Source organism: Protomyctophum parallelum, assembly GCF_964188405.1.
Source record: "Protomyctophum parallelum genome assembly, chromosome: 22".
Classification (NCBI taxonomy): Eukaryota; Metazoa; Chordata; class Actinopteri; order Myctophiformes; family Myctophidae; genus Protomyctophum; species Protomyctophum parallelum.
The window spans coordinates 10,640,488-10,664,959 of NC_139714.1; the positions used below are offsets into that span (position 1 = coordinate 10,640,488).

Here is a 24,472-nt window from a genome sequence, read left to right on the forward strand (position 1 = left end):
AAGCTGGTTCCAGCTATTAACCCATTCTGACCTGAGATCAGATTCATACGAGGTTTCCGCCGGACACACACTGGTCTGATGAACCCATTCTGACCTGAGATCAGATTAAAAAAATGTCAGTCGCTCTTCGATTTTTCAAAAAATAGCAGACCTACAAGCTCGTATCGCGCCACTCGGTGGCGCGATATGAGCTTGTAGATCTGCTATTTTTCAATAGCTAAAGCATAATATGATGCTGACACCAAAATGGGTGCCCGGTCAGAATGGGTTAAAGGTCACGACACATAGCAGGGGATAACCGACCGTAAGCCATTAACGCTTATGTAAACATTAATAATTTGCCCGCCGTGTTATTAGTGGCGGGCGCGGCGAAGCGGCTGAGACGGGACGATTCTCTGATTAGCAATCAGTCAGCGTTGCCTCTTACCACAGTTAAACAGCTCCACTTCTTAATTAGCTTCAGACTTTTTTTCAGGTGAATTAATCAAGTGCTGGCAGTGACTCCACTTATAAAGTCAGCCAGAACTCCCACTGACAGACACACTCGAGAGCACCTCGTCTGTTTATTTCCTCCCCGAAGGTGCACCCTCTCGAGATCAGGAAACCTGATATGTCCACAACTTATAGCAAACACAACGGATCTGTAAGGTCCAAATGTAACCAGGCACATTTTGCTATTTTTGACACTGTATAGTGTCAATAAAGAGGGACTGCAGCAATGCACCTACAGTATGTATTCATGCATTTATTTCATGTATGTATTTTTTGTATTTATTTATTCATGTACTGTATGTATTCATTCATTGTAATTGCCATCTGCAGAGCTATTTATTGGCATTTATTATGCTATATAGTATAACTAGTTTTAGTGCCAGGTTAATCACAGTGCCACTTATTTCATAGTGGGGCCTTTTTTTGTGGGTGTTTGTTAGCAAATTGTTGTCATATTGAGGAATTAAGTGAAGCACAGATTCGACTGGCTGTAGCTCATTATCACTGCACTCATACATATTCATTGCACATATCAAATAGGAATTTGGTTTAGCAGAATAACAGATTGAACCTTCCAGAGTAATGGCTAGATGGATTACAACAACAACAACAACAACATTTCTCCTCATTTTGGGTTTTGAAATGAGGGATCATCGTGTAGTGGTGAGACAGCGTGTGGAAGATGGAAAGTCCGATCAACTTTTGCTCACAATAGGGATGCAAGGTTGAAAGTGGTTGAACTGACACTGCAATCTTCGAGTTTTAATTGAAATTATGATTGCTTTTTTGTTTATTGATTTATTATATTCATTTTTTATTTTATTTTATTTTTTAGATTTTTTTTTGGCTTTTCTGCCTTTTTTATTGATAGTTTCAAGTGAAGACTGACAGGAAAGAGGGAGAGAGAGAAGGGGAGAGACACGCAGCGAAGGATGTCATGAACGGGACTCGAACACGCAACGCGCTGTCATGCCAGAGCCTATATGTGGCATGAGCCTGGACCACTAGGCCAGCAGGCGCCCCGTTCATTTTCATTTTGGTCTGTCCCCAATTGTGGAAAGCAGATAGTTCAGACCCCCCTTTTTGAAAACCACTGGTCTACTTGGTCTACATGGTCCATCATTGCCTTGTGGTCCTGCCAAAGTGTGCTTTTGATAAAGCCCTACCTGCTCATGGGATAGCCTAGAGATTCTCAGAGTTGGCAATATCATAATTACGGAGGCTGTGGGTTCAAATCCACCGCGGTGCATCTACAGTACACAAACACAATCGGCCCGCGTTCGGGTGAGGGTAGCTGGGCGGGGAGTTTGACATTTGTCACTGCGGGTACTCCTATGGGCTGGGCGGCACCTGTCAGCAGGGAGTGTTGGGCGGGAGGTAACCTCGCGTCACCAGGCTTTCCACCTCGGAGGAAAGCCTGGTCTTGTGTTATTGCTACGTCATGTTGTAGTCATTGTTTTGTAGGCAGGCAGGAACAATCAATCGGGAACTTCCTTTTCCTTCAAACCGGAAGAATAGCAATAAAAGCTCTCGTAGCCTGTTGCTTTTATAGAGAAAAATCGGTTTGAGGGAAAAGGAAGTTCCGGATGATTATCGACTACAAAACGATACAACATGACGTAGCGATATCATCCGCTCCCGACCGGATCATAAACCCGAAAAGGAATGCTGCCCAGGCTAGGCGGGAGGAGTAGGACGAAGGCTCTACATCCTCCCGTTGAGGGCTCCTCACTGGAGGAGTAGGACGAAGGCTCTACATCCTCCCGTTGAGGGCTCCTCACTGGAGGAGTAGGACGAAGGCTCTACATCCTCCCGTTGAGGGCTCCTCACTGGCAGGTAAGTCGGTAGTAGGATACAACAGCAGTGACACATCAATTGACAGCTAGGGCGTGGACATCGGCATCGAATGTGGAGTTAAGGGCAGGTTAAAGGCTGGACCTGTCAATCTCGACCACAGGCTGGGGGTTCAATCAGCCAATTTACACTCGCACAGCGATCAGCGACGCACCCAAATCAACACCATTCTCTCAGCATCCGCCACTTTATTAGGAACACAAAAGGAAACTATAAAATACAAGCCACAAATCGCAATAATACATTCCAACTCCTCATGAATATCGATACCAAAATGATAACCAAAATAGAAAAAATGATAACATGGCAAGCCGTAACGTACAGCATCAGAGTAACTGAGTTGAACACCTTTCTCCTGTGATTCGTTCAGTGCTGGGTGATGCTTCAGGCAGGGATGACCTTTATGTCTCGCTAACGGTCCCTAAGCAGCATGTTCGAGCAACGCCAGCCTGCCTCCAGGCGGTGTTTAATCAGAAGGATGTTTAAATGTTTACTGTTGGGCTAGAGAGGGAGAGAGAGAGAGGGGAGAAGAAGACAGGAGCAAACCCGGGCCCTGTGGGAGCCCAGGTCTGCCTGACTGCAGCCATCTGCTGTTTTCTGCTGACCAAACAGGAGGCAGCAATGGTCTCACGGGGCGTCCTGCCGTCCAAAATGACACCTGCCCCCTTCCGCCCCCCCAAGGTTATTAGAGCTTTGCATTTGTCATTCGTTCTTAATTTTTTTATTTTTTTATTTACCTTTTTTTCAAAAGGTTTAGCTTTTTTTTTTACTTTTGTTTTAGTATATATAGTTTTGTAAACGCACAATCAGGTTAAAGTTTTTATATTTTAATGTGTTAATTCTCTCCACCAGGCCAAAGGCATGGGAGAGAGTATGTTTTGCACTCTGTGTGTGTGTGTGTGTGTGTGTGTGTGTGTGTGTGTGTGTATCCGTCTGTTACCAGCTAATCTCCGGCACCGTTAACCCAGTCAATGCCAAATTTTGCACACGCACTCCCAAAATAGCGCCACCAGTAGGCCGACTTTTGAAAAACACATTTTTTCTCCTCCAGATTCTGTCCAAAAATTCCGCAAATATCTATAGTCATGTGTTCAAGACGGATCTGTCCGATATTTCATATTCCATCCTAATTGGCTAACATTGGCATTCGAAGTTTGCAGGATTGGCCCGTTTTGAACAAAACGCCTCAAATTCTGAACGCAGCGTGCAATTTAAGTGAAATCTTTCACACACTTTCCTATATCCCTTCCTTTTCACATGTTGGCCTTATAGCGACAGTAACAGGTGGATTTCTTTCCTCAAATCATGAACGCAGTGAAATCTACGTGAAATCTTTCACAGACTTTCCTACTAGGCTGAGGAATATATCCCACCCTTTTCACATTGTCCTATTATAGCTTTTATATAGCTATTATAGATCTAGTTTTATTTTCTTCTTGTTTATTTAGTTAGCTATAATAACCTTACTCCCCTTAAAGATCTGAGGACCTCCATCTTTTTATGAAGCGCACTCTTGAGCAATAGATTTACCCCCCTTCTCCCATCTCCATCTCTGGACTTTTTGGTGATGAAATATCGAACTTGCTATAAAAGCGAAGCGATGGTATGAGTGATATATGTTGTATACCGTTCCGTTCCTTTTCAGTTACACTGTGCCATTAGTCAAGGCCCAGAGGCAGCGGGTTGTTTAACCTGCGCTGTAAATCAAAGACCTTACCGTGGGCTCATCTCTTGTCTGGTTGATGGAGAGCCCAGCGGGTCCCCTCGCCAAGGCATGACAGATGAAAGACCCCCACCGCCCATCTCTTCCTGTGTCCTGGGTCGGACCATGTAGCGGGTCCCCTCGCCAAGGCATGACAGATGCACTCTGCTCTGAAAGACCCCCACCGCCCATCTCTGGGTCCTGGGTCGGACCATGTTTTGGGGTCTTGACGCCGATCACGATTTTGGACGGTGTCCTAGACCCCAGGGGTGATAGTGAAGTGACAATTTAACCCATTCTGACCTGAGATCAGATTCATACGAGGTTTCCGCCGGACACACACTGGTCTGATGAACCCATTCTGACCTGAGATCAGATTCTAAAAATGTCAGTCGCTCTTCGATTTTTCAAAAATAGCAGACCTACAAGCTCGTATCGCGCCACTCGGTGGCGCGAAATGAGCTTGTAGATCTGCTATTTTTCAATAGCTAAAGCATAACATGATGCTGACACCAAAATGGGTGCCCGGTCAGAATGGGTTAAAGACTTTTAAGAACTTTCTAATACCTATAAAGAGAGGGGTAAAAGACCATTACTGCATCAAAAGTAATCAACAAATGATGTAACTGTCTAATTGTCTATTTGACAAATAATATAAGACAGAGCCAATAGTCGTGAAAATGGCATATTTCCAAACTCACAACAACTTGCGTTGCAAGGTTGAGAACCACTGTTCTAGACCACCCATGGTTTTACCCATTTGTATAAAAATCGTGAGATTTAGAAAACCTTTGATTTTATCAAATAAAATAAGGCAAATAATGGCCAATGTATTGTCTACTGTATCTACTTCTGGGCTGGCTGGCTGCTAGGAGCTCTCTCTCTCTCCTCTCTCTCTCCCTCTCCCTCTCTCTCTCTCTCTCTCTCTCTCTGGCACCTGGGCTTACATAACTGATGCTGTTCAGAGTCCAACAGCAGACTGTCCACCCGCACAGCACAGCAGCTGGAGCCGCGGTGAAGCCAGGGTGTACGTCTTGGTTCGAGGGCTTAATCAAACCTATCAAAACCAAGCTACAGTCGGCTCAGAATAGACTGATCAGGGTCATATTTGGGATGGGGCTCAGAACCCATGTAGGGAGGAACCAGTTCAAGGGTTACCATGGTTAACTGTGGTCCATAAGACCATAATGGTGAGTTCCCCATATTTTTCCAGCAAGGGCAGAATCCATTTGTACCGGCCGGCCCGTCAGCCGGTGCGATGGGTCGGCCTGTCCGTGGGTGGGTCGGCCGGTCCGTGGATAGGTCGGCCGGTCCGTGGGTGGGTCGGCCGGTCCGTGGATAGGTCGGCCGGTCCGTGGATAGGCCGGCCGGTCCGTGGGTGGGTCGGCCGGTCCGTGGATAGGCCGGCCGGTCCGTGGGTGGGTCGGCTGGCCGAAAAAAATAAAAAAAACCTTGAGACCCCCAAAGACGCCCCCAGGGGGGCGACACGATTCAAATGAGCCCACCTCCGTCCAAAACGGTAGAGGAAAGACAGTTACCATTTTGGTTAAAATAAATTATAAAAAAATCCGGCCGGCCGACCCACCCACGGACCGGCCGACCCATCGCACCGGCCGACGGGCCGGCCGGTACAAATGGATTCTGCCCTCCCTCGGGTGCTAGCCCCTCCTATATACAGCTTTTGTCCCCACACGTCTCAAATTTGCCATTGACAATGAAAGGAGAAATTAGGTCATATGTGCCTCAAATATGATGTAACTTTGTGGCAACGCAAATATTAAATGCCATTGACAATGAAGGGGAACATTTACGCCATATGTAGACGAGCAAATCGGCTAACCAATCACATAAATTCAGTTCATGAGATGATGTACGATGATGTACACTTCACACGGGTGTGATTTAAAAAAATATATATATTTAAAGATTTTACTTGAGGAAACGAGGTTACACAACAGTTTCACCAGAGCCAGTGTAGCAGATGTGAGATAATATACTTACATCGGAGCCACACAATCGGAGCCACACAGTGGTACGACCTCAAAACCAGTGTCAAACTGACATCCCATCTGAGGTCTATTTAACAGCAGACAAAGGCCTGTCTATTACAAAAGGTTCTCCTATACAGGGCTATTAGTCTAGCATAGATAAGGGAGCACTTGTTTTATATACCGTCATTTGTATTGCATTTATTTATTTAATTACTCATTATTTATTTAATTACTTATTCATCTGTTAAAATGTGAGAGGACCCCCGAATGGAAATAAGTCCCCAGGCTTTCTTGTGTAGTCCTCAAACTGCTGTAGCCATATGGTTTTTTAATGCTTTTCAGATAAATCAAATCAAAGCTGGCTCCGGATCAGTCTCCCAACGCCTGTTCAAGGCTAAGAACAGTGGCTCGAGAAACAGTTTGATTTCACTAATATTTCACCAGGACAGAGACCTGAACAACCTACGTAACCGGATTAAAGTTTAAGAAATCCTTCAGCTCCCCGCAAACCCCCGGGAACGAGGGCACCCCCGACCAATTTTGATTGATTGATTGAATAGTTTATTAGACAGCAACAGAGTACAGTCAAACACTTAGTCCAAAAGGGATAGCACCAAAAAAGGTTCTTGTCAAAGATGCCAAATGCCAAAAGATCAATTACTACGTCACCTTTACAGCATTTAGATAGACCTGAGGTCGATTCTAAAAACGCCTTCTAAATCCTGGCCTAAGTTTTCTGTAAAACTTTATTCCAAGATTTATTTTCACATGCTGTCAAAATGTTGAACTCTCTCTTCAAAGTTCTTTTCAACTTTGCCTTATGAAACTTGTCCTGCTATCTGTCTCATGCCATGGAGTTTACCACCACCTTTGGACTGCATTCACAAACAACCCGAGACAAAGGGTTGTGTGTGTGTGTGTGTGTGTGTGTGTGTGTGTGTGTGTCACATTTTCAAGGAGAATTTGTGTCCTTTCATCTACACATCCAACAATCAGTGAAGCTCAGGTTCAGCGTTCTTTATTGTTATTGAGTAAAAAAAAACAAATACCCTTTTTCTGCTTGTTGGATATTGTGGCAGCATATAAACTTTTGTTTACCATATATTTTCAGACACAGCAATTTTTTTTCTTTTGAGAAGCAGAGTAAAAGATTTTTCTGAGCAATGATAAAGAACATTGAACCTTTTGGTTTGACTCTCCCCACTGTTGAGAGTATCTCCCCACCTACAGTATAGAACTCAATCTGATCTAACAAAAACAAATTCGTTCCTGTCTTATTAAATAGTGGTACGCGGCCTAATTCGTATACAGTTGGGGGTCATTGACATTAAAATGTTTGATCACCACTGCCCTAGAAGTTAGAACCTGGTAGTTCTCAAAGTGGGGTCCGTGGACGCCCAGGGGTCCTTGAGGCTCTCCCCAGATTAATTATTGATATTTCGGAACCAAATTATTCAGAATCACTTCATTTGTAATTTTCCCCATGTACAGTACTCGCATAAATAATACATAATGAACATGAAATACCGTTTCCCCTCAGTCACTTGAAGTGCAACATAAAACATAAAGCCTATTTTTGAGTGGTGCAACCACTCCAAGGAACAGCAATGTCCGTGTCTGCCTATGTGTTCACTTATGTGTTCACCTATGTGTTCATGTATGTATTAATGAGTACCAGTAGGGGCGCTGTTTGCCAGAAACAGAGAGACAGTGCTGCACTGTTGCCTGCTAATGAGAGAGAGAGAGGGGGGAGAGAGAGGGGAGTTGCACCACTCGGTTCTCACGGGTGTGATTTTTTTTTTTACATAAAAGCAAAAAAGACACAAACATTAAAAAAAAGAGCCCCACTATGTATGTATGATGACGTGCAATTCATATAAAAAGTTAAAAGGTTACCAACACAAAACATAGCCTATGGATAAAGTCCATCCCATGGTGATATCCTTTAAAATATCGTTACCAGCACAGTTTTATAAAGTGCTGTTGTGCGTTTTATAAAGTGCTGTTGTGCGTTTCAAAAGTGCAATTACATTTCCAGTCCAGCACCGTCCAATCGGTTTAGTCAGTTTTCCGGGGGTGGGGATTGGCAGGGGGCCTGTAATGAACCATTACAGGTCTGTAACATGAAACCAAATGGACTCTTGCAGGTCTGTTACATGGCTGTAACCTTACCAAATAATAATAAACTTTATTTGTATAGCACTTTTCATACATAAATGCAGCTCAGAGTGCTTCACAGGGCAGGACAAAAATAAAATACAATAAAACACAAGTAGTTAAAATGATAAAACAATAGCAGAGAACAAAACTGAATATAAGAACATAAAATAAATAAAAACACATAAAAAAATAAAAATAAAACTCAACTAAAAGCAAGGGTGAAGAGGTGAGTCTTGAGTTGAGATTTAAAAATGTCTACAGAGGGTGCGTGTCTGAGCTCAAATGGAAGTTTATTCCAGGCTGTTGGGCCATAGAAGCAAAAAGCTGCCTCACCATACTTTTTTGTGCACTTTTTTTTAGGCACTTCAAGTAGGCCAGCATTGGAGGACCTGAGGGGGCGGCTAGGGACATATCTAGGTAGGCAGTCACGGAGGTACGGAGGTGCGAGACCATTGAGAGCTTTATAGACAAGTAACAGAATTTTAAAGTCAATCCTAAAGACAACCGGAAGCCAGTGCAGTGCTGCCAAAACTGGAGTAATATGTTCTCTCATCTTAGTTCTAGTTAAGACTCTAGCTGCTGCATTTTGGACAAGTTGTAATCTGTCAGTCGATTTCTTAGGGAGTCCTGAAAAAAGTGCATTGCAATAGTCAAGCCGAGAAAAAACAAAGGCATGGATTAGTGATTTTGCATCATCCAAGGACAGATAGGCTCTGATTCGTGCAATATTTCTAGGGTGAAAAAAGGCAATCTTGGTAACATGATTAATGTGTGAATTAAAATTCAATTCAGAATCAATAATAACCCCCAGGTTCTTTACTGTACTGTTACTTTCTACAGTCAGGTTGCCAAGTCTGCTAATTATTGATTCTTTTTGCTCGCTAGAACCGATTATGAGAACTTCTGTCTTATCCTCATTTAGCTTGAGAAAGTTCTCACTCATCCAACATTTAATGCTGGACAGACAGGTCAACAGCGGGTCTAGAGCACAGGGATCATCTGGGGCCACAGAAAGATATAGCTGGGTATCATCAGCATAGAAATGAAAATTGACTCCGTGATTGGAAATTAGTTCACCCAATGGCAAAATGTATAAGGAGAACAGCAGAGGACCAAGAATCGAGCCTTGTGGGACACCAGAGCTGATGTTGTGTTTGTCTGAGTCAAACTCGGCTAGTTTGACAAAGTAACTTCTGTTTGAGAGGTAGGAGGAGAACCAGGACAGGGCCGTACCAGACAGGCCTACCCAGTGCTCCAGGCGCTGTATTAAAATTGAATGATCAATCGTGTCAAATGCAGCCGTTAAATCTAGGAGTAAGAGAACCGATACATGTTTCTTGTCAGCAGACACCCTAAGATCATTCATTACTTTTACCAGTGCAGTTTCAGTGCTGTGACTTTTCCTGAATCCAGATTGGAATTTGTTGTGCACAAATGGACCCTTAACAGGTCTGTTACATGGCTGTAACCTTACCAAATGGACCCTTAACAGGTCTGTTACATGGCTGTAACCTTACCAAATGGACCCTTAACAGGTCTGTTACATGGCTGTAACCTTACCAAATGGACCCTTAACAGGTCTGTTACATGGCTGTAACCTTACCAAATGGACCCTTAACAGGTCTGTTACATGGCTGTAACCTTACCAAATGGACCCTTAACAGGTCTGTTACATGGCTGTAACCTTACCAAATGGACCCTTAACAGGTCTTTTACTAGGGCTGTGAATCTTTGGGTGTCCCACGATTCGATTCGTTTCCGATTATTGGGGTTACGATTAGATCCAAAAACGATCTTTAAAAAAAATTCTAAAGCATTTCTTTTCCAGATTCAAAATTATTCTCTATTCCAAATGATTCAATATTACAATACAATACAGCTGTGCTGATCTGAAGTGACTAGTACTGACTACAGTAACTTGAAAATGACTGAAGACATGATGTTTACTGTGATTAGGGTAAGCTCGAACTTTTGGATTTTTGGAAATTATGAATCGATTTTGAATCTTTTGATTAATCTCCGTTCGGGGCGCTGAGTGTAACTATTTGATAGGACGGAGACCTCCGTTTTGGCCGCTCTTGAGTGTTAAAGGTATATTCAGTGATTTCACTTAATTCAAATATCACTTATTTTTTTGTTTTGTTGTGATAAGCCTCCCTACTATAGAGTGTGCTGGCCATATAAGGAGTTCCTCCCTGTCCCCAGTTAACCCCTGGGGGTCAAAAAACCTTAGGTTTCGTTTTTGACTCTCTATCCTGATTGGACGAAAGGCTGGGTCCCACAGCCAAAAACGAAACCTAAGGTTTTTTGAGTGAAATCACTGAATATACCTTTAAGAGGCACCGCTCACTTCACACGAGTGTGATTTTTTTTTTCTTCTTCCAATTAGACCTTTACGGATCAATTTGTTTCAGTTTGCTCACTCTCAGCGTTATGGTGGTCTGTGGCCCCAGTGCATGCCAAAGATAAGACCTTTTATTGATCATGCGAGGCAAATTCAGTTGCAGTACAGCAGTTAAAAACAGACTACAGGGCATGGCAAACAAAGATATCAGTGTCAAAGCAACGGCATCAGTAAGTTGGTCGCAATAAATTCAACATACAATCTACAAAAGCATGTACACCCCCTCAGCAGTGCTTGACAGCGTTCATTGTGTTGGCTACCTTTTTTTATACTGATGAAAACATTTAGTCAACAAATAAAAACTAGACAGATGAGATAACTAATACAAGCTTGTAGCCATTTTCAGCATGCAGCTGAAAAAAGTATCAATCGGGCATTACGGCGCCATCAAATGCAATTTGATTCAAAAGACTATGACCCAAAAGTTAGTCGGTAGTATTATAGTTTGAGCTAGAAGAAAAGGACGCAGTTTGGTTGATGTATTGATTAACCCATTCTGAACGGGCACCCATTTTGGTGTCAGCATCATGTTATGCTTTAGCTATTTAAAAATAGCAGATCTACAAGCTCATATCGCGCCACCGAGTGGCGCGATACGAGCTTGTAGGTCTGCTATTTTAGAAAAATCGAAGAGCGACTGACATTTTTAGAATCTGATCTCAGGTCAGAATGGGTTCATCAGACCAGTGTGTGTCCGGCGGAAACCTCGTATGAATCTGATCTCAGGTCAGAATGAGTTAAAAAGCACACATTCTCTTTGAGTAACTGTAAAGAACCCGAGCTTCAAACACTGCGGGTGGGGGTAAGTATTCTCTCTGTTGTGGATTGAATATCAGGAGGACTGTTTACAAAGACTGTGCTCTGCGGCCACGCAGATGATTCCCCGAATCCAAGCCCTCTTTAGAAATGTCTTAATCCACAGCATCGGGGCGAGATTTTATTAGCAGATTATGGCAATTAGATGATGAGATTGCCGTGGGCACAGCTCTGATAAACCGCGATGTAACTCGTGCTGTGGTTGGTGGGAACCTTCTGTGTCTGCGTGCGTGTGTTGTTGGCAGGCTGGCGTACAGCATACATGTGTGTGTGTGTGTGTGTGTGTGTGTGTGTGTGTGTGTGTGTGTGTGTGTGCTGATGAGTCACCTGCCACTGTTTGGCCTCGGCACGTCTGCCAGTCTGGGCCTGCAGACCCAGCCTGAAAACAAGACTTATTGGAAATGCGCAAATAGAAACTTTTAATCAAATCAACGTTTTTTTTTTTTCAAAGTGAGTTTGAGATTTAGTTTATTTGTTTACTTTTGGACAAAATCCCAGTCAAAATATCCATAATGATGGTCTTGAAACTCCAGGGCAAATCGATCGTTATCGGACCCAGGAATCTGTCCTCTCCTTTGATGTGTATAGGATTTGCGATCGTGACCTTCAGTTGTACCCTACTATGCATTATGCGGCCATACAATGAGTCCACGACATAGGGTAGAATGATTACCACTAAACATTCCACCACCATTACAAAATAACGTGTTAGTGACGATATAGTGATTCATAATGATATGATGAGTAGTGATTTCGGACAGTGTGTGTGTGTGTGTGTGTGTGGGGGGGGGGGGGGGGGGGGAATCCTTGAGAAGGTTCCAGGGGGTCCCCCCAGCTGAATTAGTTAAAATCTGTCATGGAAAGTCCCTGACACAACATATTTTCAAATGTGGGGGTCTATGGCCAACTACATATTAATTTGGGGGTCCTTGACATGAAATGTTTTGAGAACCAGTGTTGACTTGTTTTAGTCGACTAAATATATGATTTTAGTCGACTAAATGTACAGTTGATTTTGTCGACAAAAATGTATTTCGGCGAGCCTCGATGGCCTTATAATGCCTGATTTTACACTTAGTTGCATGCTGAAAATATTTGCACCCGAGCGCAACCAAGCATCAACAAACATTTTTCGTCATAGCTTTAATCCCCTCAAGGACCACTGGTTTTCAACCAGTGGTCCTTGAGGGGATTCCAGGTGGTCCCCAGCTAAATGATGGAGAGTTGGTAACCAAATGGACCCTTTAACTCTTGAGAGCGTAAAATGAAACCAAATAGACCTGTACGGTTTCATTTTACGCTCTCGAGAGTTAAATTATTGTTAAACATCTTGACTGCATTACTTAATCCATTTTGGCCTGACCAGTTTTCTGAAATAAATATTTTCACGATTGAAAAAAATAGCAGATCTACAAGCTCGTAGCACACGTTATGAGCTTGTAGATCTGCTATTTTTCAATAGCTAAATTATAACACAATGTTTAAAACACCAAAAGGGGTTCCCGCCCCAAAATGGGTTAATTTACAAGAAGTAAATTAGAGAATGTAGGAGAATTGTAATTTTGATCGTTTGCCTGTTCTCTCTCCTAATGGCACCAACATCAACACGGCATGGCATTGTGGACAAAATCGTATCCAACGACAAGAAAACATTCAACGTTTTGGGTCTGAGAGGCTACATCTCATCAGATGGTGGTCCGTCCGTGGCTCAAATGCCAAATAAGTAATGGGCCCTTGATGCAAAGAGGGTTGAAAACCACTGCTTTAGTCGAGGGAAATGAACAGTGTTGAGAAGGCGCTGCTCTCATGTGCTCGGTGTGCTTTCCCTGCAGACGGAACCCCCTCCACTTCCACTTCATCACGGACTCCATCGCCCAGCAGATCCTCGCCTCCCTGTTCCACACGTGGATGGTGCCTGCGGTCCGTGTCGACTTCTACGACGCAGACGAACTCAAGGTGAGAGAAGTGTTTTTTTTTTCTCCCCTGTAGACTTTGATTTAGTCTTAGTCTTAGTCTTTTGTAAAACACACAATTTAGTCGACTAAATTTCTTTTAGTCAATTAGTCTTAGTCCTAATGCAGAGACCTGTCCGGGCATCGGCGATATATCGATATTATCATCGATATCAGACTGGATATCATCATTTGGGATTTTGCATAACATTGCTGTTGGACAGAAACCCTGTATCATGCACGCATGCATGCACTATTACTATCAATCATTAATAAAAACTAAATCTTGCAGTATTGCCACTGCATTTGGGAAACCGTGGGAGGGTGAGCGGGTGCATGGGTGGGAAATGAGGGGTATTTATGCATTGCATACTGTATGTATGAATATGTTCATTCCCATGTTCATCACATGGGAGGGATTTTTTTAAACCAATGAACGGATAAGAAAAATCCAATTGGAGATGGCTGGTTTCTGCCCGACAGCAACAATATATAATAATAATTTAGATTATTTCACCCCTATTTTAGTCAGTATTAGAGCAGCAGAACTGTAGACCAGAACCGCATGTGATTTACTGTCCTTGAACTGTCCGTGAACTGCCTAGTGTTCCCTTTGAATTATTATAAGAATTATAAACAGTCATGGCATATAATTACAGAACTGGAATTATTGATATAATTATGGGAAGGTAGATTTATACAGAATTATAAACCCCACAATATACCAGGGGAAACGCTTGACTTCTGTGAGAGCCGATTTTATCTGAAAAATTGAACTGAAGAGATGAGTTTTTTATTGTATTTCTTTTTTACGCTCGGGCCAGTGGAAGTGTTGGTGGAGATGTATTCATTCGCTGTCGGGCCTCTTATCTCCATTGTTCAACTTGTTATTTATTTTTAAATAAATTAACGCCGTACTTGATCACACGACAGCGTCACACAAAATCAAAAGTAGCAGATCTGCAAGATCTACAACAGGGGTCCTCAACTAGAAATGATGAAGGTCCACAAATATTTTTTTGAATAAGACCGAGGTCCGGTCCCATGCGCGGCGTCCATCGGAGAGCGGGGCTCTATGCCCGTTTAGTATGGTCAAGCCAAGCTTATACAAATCAGATCCCCTTCCAACCAACCAATAATGGGGTGCAGAGTGCAGGCCCGGAGTGGAACTCCAAATCCAAATCACACTGCGCGCGCGCATAGCGCGCGCCAGAATTTTGGGGGCCCTTGGGGGACATTTTGGGGGCCTTTGCAGCAATTTCACATTAGAAATGTACCATCTGATGTTATTTATATTATTAACTTAAATGGTGGTCCGCAAAGAGGTGGTCCGCGGTCCGGTCGCGGACCGCGGTCCGCCAGTTGAATACCCCTGATCTACAAGTTCTAGATCTGCTATTTTGGAAAATGTTTGAAAATGTGGTGCAAATCAGAGCGAATGTTTTTAACTCAAATCTTTGCTTCTGGGGGATCCCTGGAACAACATATTTTGAGATTATGGTCCACGGCCAATTACATAATATAATTCTGGGGGTCTTTGACATGAAATAGTGCGAGCAGCGCCGAGCACCACTAATAGAGGGTATGCACATGACAGCATCGTACCTGGATGTTATGCGGGAACGCCCACTGAGTGGCAAAAAACTACTTTCTGGCCTTGGCAGCCCATTCATCCAAACAGAAAGGTCCTGTCTGATTGCATTAAACAATGTTAAACTCACCAACATTGCAGCTGTACGAAAAGCTTGAATTCTCCTCTTATATGCAAAGTTTTTTGCGACGCGTTTTGAGCTTGTATTTTTGCTATATTTGAATTGGAATCCTGAAAAGTATCCTTTTTATTGAATTTCAAATGCATTTAGTTATGTTAACTTCATGAACTGTTAACATAACTACATTGGACACAAAAAGACAATAACATTTTATACTAGTCATTAAGTACTAGTCATTTAATACTAGTCGTAAAGTAATTAAAGCGGGTTTGGAATTGTGACAGCTGAAATAAATATATCAGTATTCTGATATTAAGGGCCACATTAAATGATGTGGTCCCTGTGCTGTTTCAGTCGGAGGTGTCGTGGATCCCCAACAAGCATTACTCGGGCATCTACGGTCTGATGAAGCTGGTCCTCACCAAGACCCTCCCCTCTGACCTGCAGAAGGTCATCGTGCTGGACACGGACATCACCTTCGCCACCGACATCGCCGAGCTCTGGGCCGTCTTCCACAAGTTCAAAGGTCAGGCCTTTTCCTTTCCCCTTCTGTAGCTGTGTTTTTTTTTGTTTTTTGTTTTGTCTTTGTGTTTTTGATGGGCGCTAGCCCCTCCAATGTCTGGCTTCTGTGTGATGTCATTGTCTCATGTTACCAGTAAGACGCACTTGAGCGCTGGAACAACAGGTCTGCGAATGCCCATATATGGGCTTTAATTTTTTTATTTATATATATGTTTTCTGCGGGGAATGGCGTAAAATGTGTGCTAATTCACCTTTAGCTAAGCCCCGCCCTCTCCCACTTAGACGCTCCCACTTGAACACTTTACCAATGTAAATATCATGGATTTCACACATACTGGTTCATTTTTGGAACTAGACCTTCAAAATCTCTTCCAAATACGTCAACAAGGCCTGCCATATGCGCTGGAAAAATATGTGACATTTCATTTTTAAAACAATGTTTCATCATATAGGAAAACTATTGGTGGAGAGGTTTGTCTAACCCATGTTTTGCTTAGCTGTGATTGGACCATAGCAGTTTGGAGAGGGGCTATAGGTCAATTAATAAGGCAGGGCGTCGGGCCGGCCCAGTTAGGGTCCATTTAGGGGCCAAGTAGGGTTGGGCGTTAATTTTCAAACCTGTTTTTGCCAGCAACCGGGTACGGCTGCGCTAATGACTTCGGGGCGAGCCTGTCTAGAGTTTGAATGTACAGACGGGTATCAGTTAAAAGGGAGATATCGAAGAGGAAGGACGGGTGGGGAGGATCAACATATGGAATGTCAGAACAGGTCAGCTCCATATATAAGGATCTGATCAAAATTGCGTTTTGTGAGGTCAGATTTAATGTTGCTGGGCGGCTCCATATATGCAGATCTAGGTGATGATCCAGTCTTCTCCATGTATGGCTATCCAGGGTTTGTCGTGATCTTCATATATGGAGACGGCCATATATGGAGCGTATCACGAGGCGTGATGGATGGACTGACTGACATGAAATGCAGGTTTTCATAGTAAACCTACAGTCGCAATTAAACATTTGGCTATTCGAGCTTGCAGATCGGTTCCCTTCAGCAGAGATTTGGTGCAGAGGGAAACGAGGATGTCAAAATACAGACCCCCTGTGGGACCCCGTCAGCGAGTTGTGACATGGCTACTTTGTCCGTGCAGAATCATGCAACCATTGACACAAAGGTTTAGATTGGGGACGGGGAAGGAAACGTATTCTGCTATTTTCACAAGATGAGATATAATCACTCACATATACTCGCATATCATTGTGCTCTGCGAAGAGCTCTCTCTCTCTCTCTCAGTGAAATGTTGTATGCGTTATGAACAAACGCACATCTCTGACTTCTGTAGGCGAGAGAAATTTTAAATGAGTCAGAGCGATGTTTTCCTCCCCCATACTCCTGTGACCAGCTGTTGAGACCATGACCCGCCTGCTGCCTGTTCTCACCTTCAAATGCAATGAATTCTGGGACAGTGGGCTGGCAACAACAACACATCTTTTGTTACATCTTGATTGCTCTTCTGGTTGCGAAATAATAGAGACGAGCAGCTGTTCATGCTTCAAGGTTTCAGACTGATGGACTGTGAAAGGATTGGCAAAAACAAACCATCATGCACGTAGTAATAATAAGGTAGTAGTAACTGTACCTCGGTGCACAGGCCGCGTTGCCTAGCCAGGATCTGCAAACGTTGGTCATAGCCACGTGGAATGGGATATGAAAAAATATAACTTGTACATTTTTGATCACATGATCCCAGAGATAATGTGTACCGATTCTATGTGAGTTTTGGCCAAACTTTGTAGGAGTAGCAAAAAGTGTGTTTTGAAGAAAACAACACTATGGCAGAAAATGTAATCTGACACAAACAGTCCTGTGTGTTGTGTCATGATCCAAGGAATCCAGGGGGAAAACATGTTGATTGTGCGACTTATGGGGAGATGTCCTTGTCTTAGTGGGAATGCGAGTGCAAAGTTTCCCAGCAATGGGTCGCTGCGTTCATGATGTGTAGCCAATGCATGGAATGGAATGTGAGAAATGTCTCGATCATATGACTAGATGCATGCATAGCGGTCTGCGTGTTGTTTGAGTTATATCAGACACATTGTTTTGCATGTTTTTCTGCCTGCTGGTGACGCTATAAATAACAGGACGATGTGGCAGAGGATTTTCCTTGGCCTCTAGGGAGTTCGGGCCCTTTTTTTTTTTGTCAGTGCTAGCTGACAGCTGGCTGATCTACATCAACACATTGTGAGCTTGTAGAGCCCCTATTTGAACTGTTCAAACATGTTTTCCAAAATTGCAGAAAGGGCAAAGACGTTTAGGGATAAGGGGTTTAGCACTGACGGAAATAGCGCAAAGTTATAGCACCACCATGAGGCTGGTTTGAAAAATGTCTGTATTTCTTCCTTGGCCTAGTGGGAAATGTGTGTCGGCAATAGAGGCGTTTTAAGCGGAACCATGGAACTCAAGGATATGTCACCAAGGCATGTCTACAGCCTACAGATAGATAGAGCAATTATTTATTCATCCCGTGGGGGGGAATTCAGTCAATGCCAGTTTATGTTTTCCAAATTATACCTTTCAGGCATTCTTTTTAATGAGAACCAATATTGTAAGACATTTAAGCTGTCAATCCATTATGAATGGATATGTACAGAATATTTAATGTGGAGATGATGAAGAGTGCTCGCCACGTGTAACGAAACAGCCCGACCCGAATAGCTTCAGGGTCGGTTGACATTGATTTAATTGATTATTAAATCGATTGATTTAATATAACGTGAAGCCCTAAGTCGCAGTAACGGGGGGGCAACAACATTGTCCCAGATTGATAAGCCCCACTGTTTACATTCTGTTCATGTAAATTTACACCACATGAAGTGAAAATATAATTTTCTGAGTTGGTGTGGACTTTATGCCAGTGAGCCTTGCATGGCTCAAACCAGACAAAGACACACAGCCTTTGGACACCAGGGTGCGGCAGATGCGGTAGGTGCGAGTGCCAGCTAAATCTGCAACATGAGCAGAGAAGAGGAGGTCTTGTTGTTTTGGCTGGAAGTGAACTGAAACTACACAATCCCCCGGCTCTGCTGAGGCCCAAAGAGGCCTACCGGGAGCTTGAATTTGTTTTATTGGGAACCGATCATGCCTACTTCATCTCATTATAAGCCATAATGTCAATAAAGACATTGAGCAGGTGTGCACGCAGTGATGTTGGCTGTTTCTTACGTGGACGCTAGCAGTGGCTAGCAACGAAGCAAAAAAAAAAAAGCGAATTAATATTTTAAATGCTCGATTAACGCTAATTAATCAAATCTCGGGATCTCGTCCCTGGCTACCTGTGCAAAGGTAGATTAATCTCATTATCTCGGGCATGGCGTCCAGTTAACCAACACACTACTGTATCTATTCTAGTCCCTGAGAGGTCTCCAGGTAAAGTTTTGTACCACTACCAAATGGATCGTTATCTTTAACTCTTGAGAGTGTAAAATGAAACCAAATGGTTAATGGATCACTGTGCTAATATTGAGCACACACACGCGCGCGTGTTCTCCAGCGACAATATTAGCTATGTGTCATTCCCATTTTGTCTCTACTTGGCAGGCTGCAATGCCTTATTTTTCCGTTTTTAACAGACTCCACACTCCACAGGGCGAGGGGGTGGTTAACACAGAGAGAGAGAGAGAAACGGAGAGGGTGAAGACTCTGAATGTAGCACTCCAAAAGGGTCTAGAATTTCACACTTCAGTCAATACGGTGCTTTTTTATTATGTTGTACTTCAGTAAAAGTAGCAATACCACAATGTAGGCCCTCCCTTTAGCCAATTTTAATATGACATATTAAAGGAGGAACATGAAAATACAGATCCATAAGCCCCACAATGTGTCGCATCATGCTGCATTGTGGGTTGCAGATGAGCTTTCACTCCATATTATGGAGATCCCAAAAGTACATAACCAGGCTCTCTCTAAATATGGAGATCACGGGGGGGTGGATGGGCGGGTGGGCGGTCACTGAGGGCCCCCCCAGACGGCAGTAGGGGAGAGGGGAGGGATGGAGGCTGGCTGGGAGGTGGAGTAGAAGGTGGTGATGTATGAGCGGTGGTGTGGCCCCACTGCACACCACAGCCTGCCGCTGGGGGCGCGGTTGGATCAATCTTAATTAACAGTTGACTTCAGTGCACCACCCCTGCCTCGCGCTCCCTTTGCTGTCCAGGCTGCCGGTGTCGTCTAGGCCCATTACTTTTAAAGGTGTTGTGCAATGGCCCGCAAAGAACACTCACAAAATACTGCTACTCTATAGGATTAGTGTGTATATACACTGTTAAAGGTTTCATGACATTAATTTTCATTTATGTTTACTTTCCGTTTTTCCTTTTAGGTTTTATGACCTCGATTAAGTACACCCAAAAAACCTTTGAACATTCAGTGGACTTTCTGTGTCCACTGAGTTTTCTCTGGGGTTTGGAAGCCTTTTGAGCTGCAATGAAAACGGGCAAAACAGTGACATCGAGACTGTCTGCTCAAGTAATGCTTCTGTAACCCCCCCCCCCGGCTGTGAGCACCTCGCAATGCTTCTGTCCCAGTGTCTCTCTTTTTTAAATATACAAAGGAATTAGAGACATATTTAAATAAATATATTTTTTTGCCGAAATAGCAAATCTACAAGCTGTAATGTAATAATTTCTGCCATTTTTGTAAAATTATGACGATTATGGTGATTATGTAAAAATATAATTGTGACAGGCCTAGTGTATCGGGCTCTGTTTCTCTCTTTCTTACATGATCAGTCCGTCCGACACTGACTGCACAGCTTCCATAGCGGAGCAGCTGCTGCCAGGGTGCCTTGGCCCTGGCAGGAACCCTGGTGGAACCCTCAGCGAGGTCAAAGGTGTGACATGCACCCACTTCACTCCCCCTGATTGCTAATTGGTATGTTCGTCGCCTGCGGGCTCCGGGGTCCACACACGGGATGGTGGAGGGCACCCGTCTATCCGTCCCTCTCTGACTCGCTGACTTTGTCACGTACTGTGAAAGCCCCGGCGCTAATCAGCCGCCAGCCCACCGCTATACGGAGCGGCCCGGTGGAAATGAGAGCCACACGTTAAGAGTCCATATTTCATTTATAACCTCTCTCTCTCTCTCTCCCATTTGCACACCGGCCCGCCAGGAGTACATGCGATGACCCTGACTGCTTTGACAAATGGAAGGCGTGTGCGGTTTGCGAGGCGTGTGCGGGGGGGGGGGGGTTTATGCCAAGGTGAGCTGGGTTCTGTATGTAGGGGTGGGTGCTGTACTGTACATGACCCCATTCAATGCTTAATGAGCTCTTGGGAGTTGTGCATATGTGTGCTGACCTTGACACTGTTTGTGTGTGTGTGTGTGTGTGTGTGTGTGTGTGTGTGTGTGTGTGTGTGTGTGTGTGTGTGTGTGTGTGTGTGTGTGTGTGTGTGTGTGTGTGTGTGTGTGTGTGTGTGTGTGTGTGTGTGTGCACGATGTACTTCTGGGCGCTATATGCACAACATCAAATATCATGTGACCAAGTACCTCTATCGATATTCTGACAATAATAATCATATTGTAAGGACGATATAATTCGTTTTTTCGAAATCACTTTCGAATGCGTCACGAGATGACACCTTATGCCGTGCCCCGATATCGGTTTAACATCGAATTAATTGTGTCCTTGTTTGCTATAGGTGGAACAATGCACTGTGCCTTGCGTGAGTCTGTGTGCATTTGCGTTGAGCTGAGCAGGTAGGACTGTTTTTCTTAGTATTTGTGAGCAGTACAGTATATCAGCCAAACAGGAGCGGAACCTCACCGCTGTGTTTCTCTAATGGTTGACTGCATTCTGGCATTTTATTTCGGGAGAGAGAGCCAGTGTTCGGAACAAACAAGGGCTCATGAATAGGATTTGAAATGCACACGCACGCTCCGTGTATCTCGCCCTCGCTCTCTTGCCTCTCTCCCTCCTCGCTTACTCTTTCTATCGCTCTCGCTCTATCGCTGTCTCTATCTATCTTCCCCACGCAGAAACTGTATCCTCCCTAGACGGGCCATTACAAGACCAACATGTTCCATTCAACAGCCTCATTGACCAGAAACATCGGTTCATGTGCTCTCTCTCTCTCTCTCTCTCCAATTCCGGGGGATTTTGCTGAGTCTGTCTTGTCCTCGGCCACGTGCGCAGAAGAACAAGCTTTTTGCCTTACAGAGGAACACGCCCTCCTTGGACGTTCGACCACAAATTGCTCAGAGTGTTTATTGGCCAATGTTTGGCAAGCGTTAGACGGCACATGGACATTTGCTAGCGCCGCCGGGGCAAGGCTCTGCGTGTCTGCCGAAGAAAATCAATAATGTAGAGGTGTGTGCTCTGCGGATGAGATCACTGAGTTGGCTTCTAAAGCGGTGGTTCTCAAAGTGTGGACCGGGGACCCCCAGGGGTCCTTGGGGAGGTTCCAGTGCTTCTCCAGCTACATTTGTTAATGTACAGTATCATTAAAATCAGCTTCAACCCTATTTATATTTTGGCTATTTAAAAATATAGCCCATCTCAAGCTCACAACACATGGGTTCTTCCCTCCAACAGATATGTCGCTAGTGTTTGAGTCCTGGCTATGTACAATTGTACAGGAGAGAGTGCACGGACAAGCCAAGGTTGGGTGAACACATCCGTCCCTGACAGTTCTTCATCAAGACTGTTAATGAGGCGGGAGTGGATGTGCTCGCTGTTAAGGCCCCTACCGTTACTATGGCGATATCCGGAAGGAGAGCGAGAGAGAGAGAGAGAGATGGGCGGTGTCAGACAAGAGGAGGGAGGGAGGGGGGGGGGGGGTGGTGGTCAAGAAAACCACCTTGGAAATTCAGATGTGGCGATTAGATTAGTTCATTATTCAACCACAGGCCTTGACGAAGCAGCTTCATCCATCTTCACCGCTGATGGCTGCTCTCGGCATCCGGAGGCCTTTCTTTCAGCGCCGTGTGGCTGGCAGACTTACTCTGTGCAGTGAGCAAACACGCCATTACCCTCCCGTGACCCGCGGGGATCTAATGCGGTGTTTGGGAACGATTTTTAGAAAAAAAGGATCGCACTACTATAGCGTTTAGTTTAACTCCCGTGTCTTTTGATTAGACGGTACAATAGTGACTACTAGCTAGCCTGAGTGCAGTGGGCCTACACGCAGACACTGACCCTCCCAAAACGAGACTAATGTCAGGCCTTGTTCGTTCTGTTCCTTGGTTAGAAAGCTGCAGCAGCGGACGCCATGCCGAGGCCTTTGCTACACTCTCTAGTGCTGTATCACCTGGTGTATGGTGTAATTCTGGTCTCTAAACTGCCTCCCCCTGGCCAGCCGGGGCACCTGTGATGGAGGGGAAAGGAACTGGTTGGAATAACGTGTCCCTTCCACGCGCTATACGTCCAACCAGGGAAACTCCCCCCTGTCAGGTGTAAAGGAGCAACCTGGACACTCATGCATGAAGGAAGCACGAGTTCAAGTCCGTTTCTCTCCCCAGGCTAGCGGAGGGTGTGTATAGCCCAGGATCACAACAGATAATTGACACAGGGGTGAAAAATGGGTTACAACATTTTTGGATAAAAAAAAAGAAACCCCTCACTTCACACGTGTGTGATCTTTTTTTGTTGCTTATAAGCTGAATGTGCTCACATACTGTAGAAACGTTACTGACATTTTTCAAATTGATTATCGCCATTGGCAAAATATCCGTCAAAACATTGGGATGGGCTGATAGGCTCTAACCAGGCCCTTTAGTTTCCCCCGACATCTACCTGGCTTCATCCAGGATCCCCTGTTGTCCACGGCGCCCAGCTGGAAGTGAAGTGTGATCTATGGGGCTTTAATGGTGCATGGAGGATCAAAGGGAAGCCTTATAGATCAACCTTTGGGCCTGGTGACACTCTGGCCGTCCTCCGTAACCGCCATGTCAATAGAAACGATTTTTCCCAGCATTCATAAAGCGCCTGCTTTCATCTCGCCCTTGCATTATGTACCACTCACACAGTGTGCCCTGTAAAAAAAAAAAAAGAAGAAAAAATACACAATTGAGAAGAGAGAGAGAGAGAGAGACACAGGTCGCCCAAGACACAGAGATAGAGATGGGAGCGGCGGAGGCACCGGGGCGAGAGCGAGTTATCACGGCGAATGCAGGTCTCCGTGTAATATTGTTTTGATTGACAGAAGCAATAATTGCCCATCACCGCTTCTGATGAAGTCCCTTTCCAGAGAGCCAGTGGCCTGGAACACGTCGCGCACACGTAGATGCTATTCCAGCTCATCCAGTGTCCTCCGGCCTTGAGGCGGAGTGATCGCCAACGAGACGGATGGTTTGTTGGCTCTCTTTTCAACCCCCGGAGTAGCAGAGAGTAGTCCTTTCCCTTGGTGGCAAAAAAAGCTAAATGGAAAGACACGGAGCATCACATTTCAAAGCCTCTGCTGAATCATCTGCCAGCATTGCTGCTTTAGCTGAGCAAGGCAACCGCTCCACACAACGCTCCGTGGTTTGTGTTCGGGAGGGAGGGAGCAAGAAGTACTCTATTCCAGTACAGTTAAAGTATATATATTTCTGGTCAAATATGAATAAAAAGTTAAATCTGCCCTTTCAAATTGTGTACTTTAGCTAATGCACTGGGAACATTTCAGCATTGAAAATATGCAATAGTGCTTTATGTTTAATATCAATGCATTGCTATATTGAAATGTTTAACATGTGTAATATATTTTTTATATAAATAATGGTGAAAATAGCCTAGCTACAAGCTTGCAAACAGCTCAAAATGTGACGCGTTGTGAGCTTGTAGATCAAAAGTACAGTATTTCTTTGTTTGAAACGCAGTGGAGTGAAAGTCACAAGCG

At 44.2% G+C, this 24,472-nt stretch overlaps 1 protein-coding gene across 2 annotated transcripts in view; it reads left to right on the forward strand.

The window, feature by feature from the left end:
• large1 (LARGE xylosyl- and glucuronyltransferase 1) overlaps positions 1–24,472 on the forward strand; it is a 126,584-nt gene that overhangs the window by 53,706 nt on the left and 48,406 nt on the right. For both annotated transcript variants that reach the window (XM_083757863.1, XM_083757864.1), the window contains exons 5-6: positions 13,252–13,375; positions 15,438–15,609. In XM_083757863.1, coding sequence (XP_083613989.1) covers positions 13,252–13,375; positions 15,438–15,609 — 296 coding nt within the window. The remainder of the gene's footprint in view (positions 1–13,251; positions 13,376–15,437; positions 15,610–24,472) is intronic.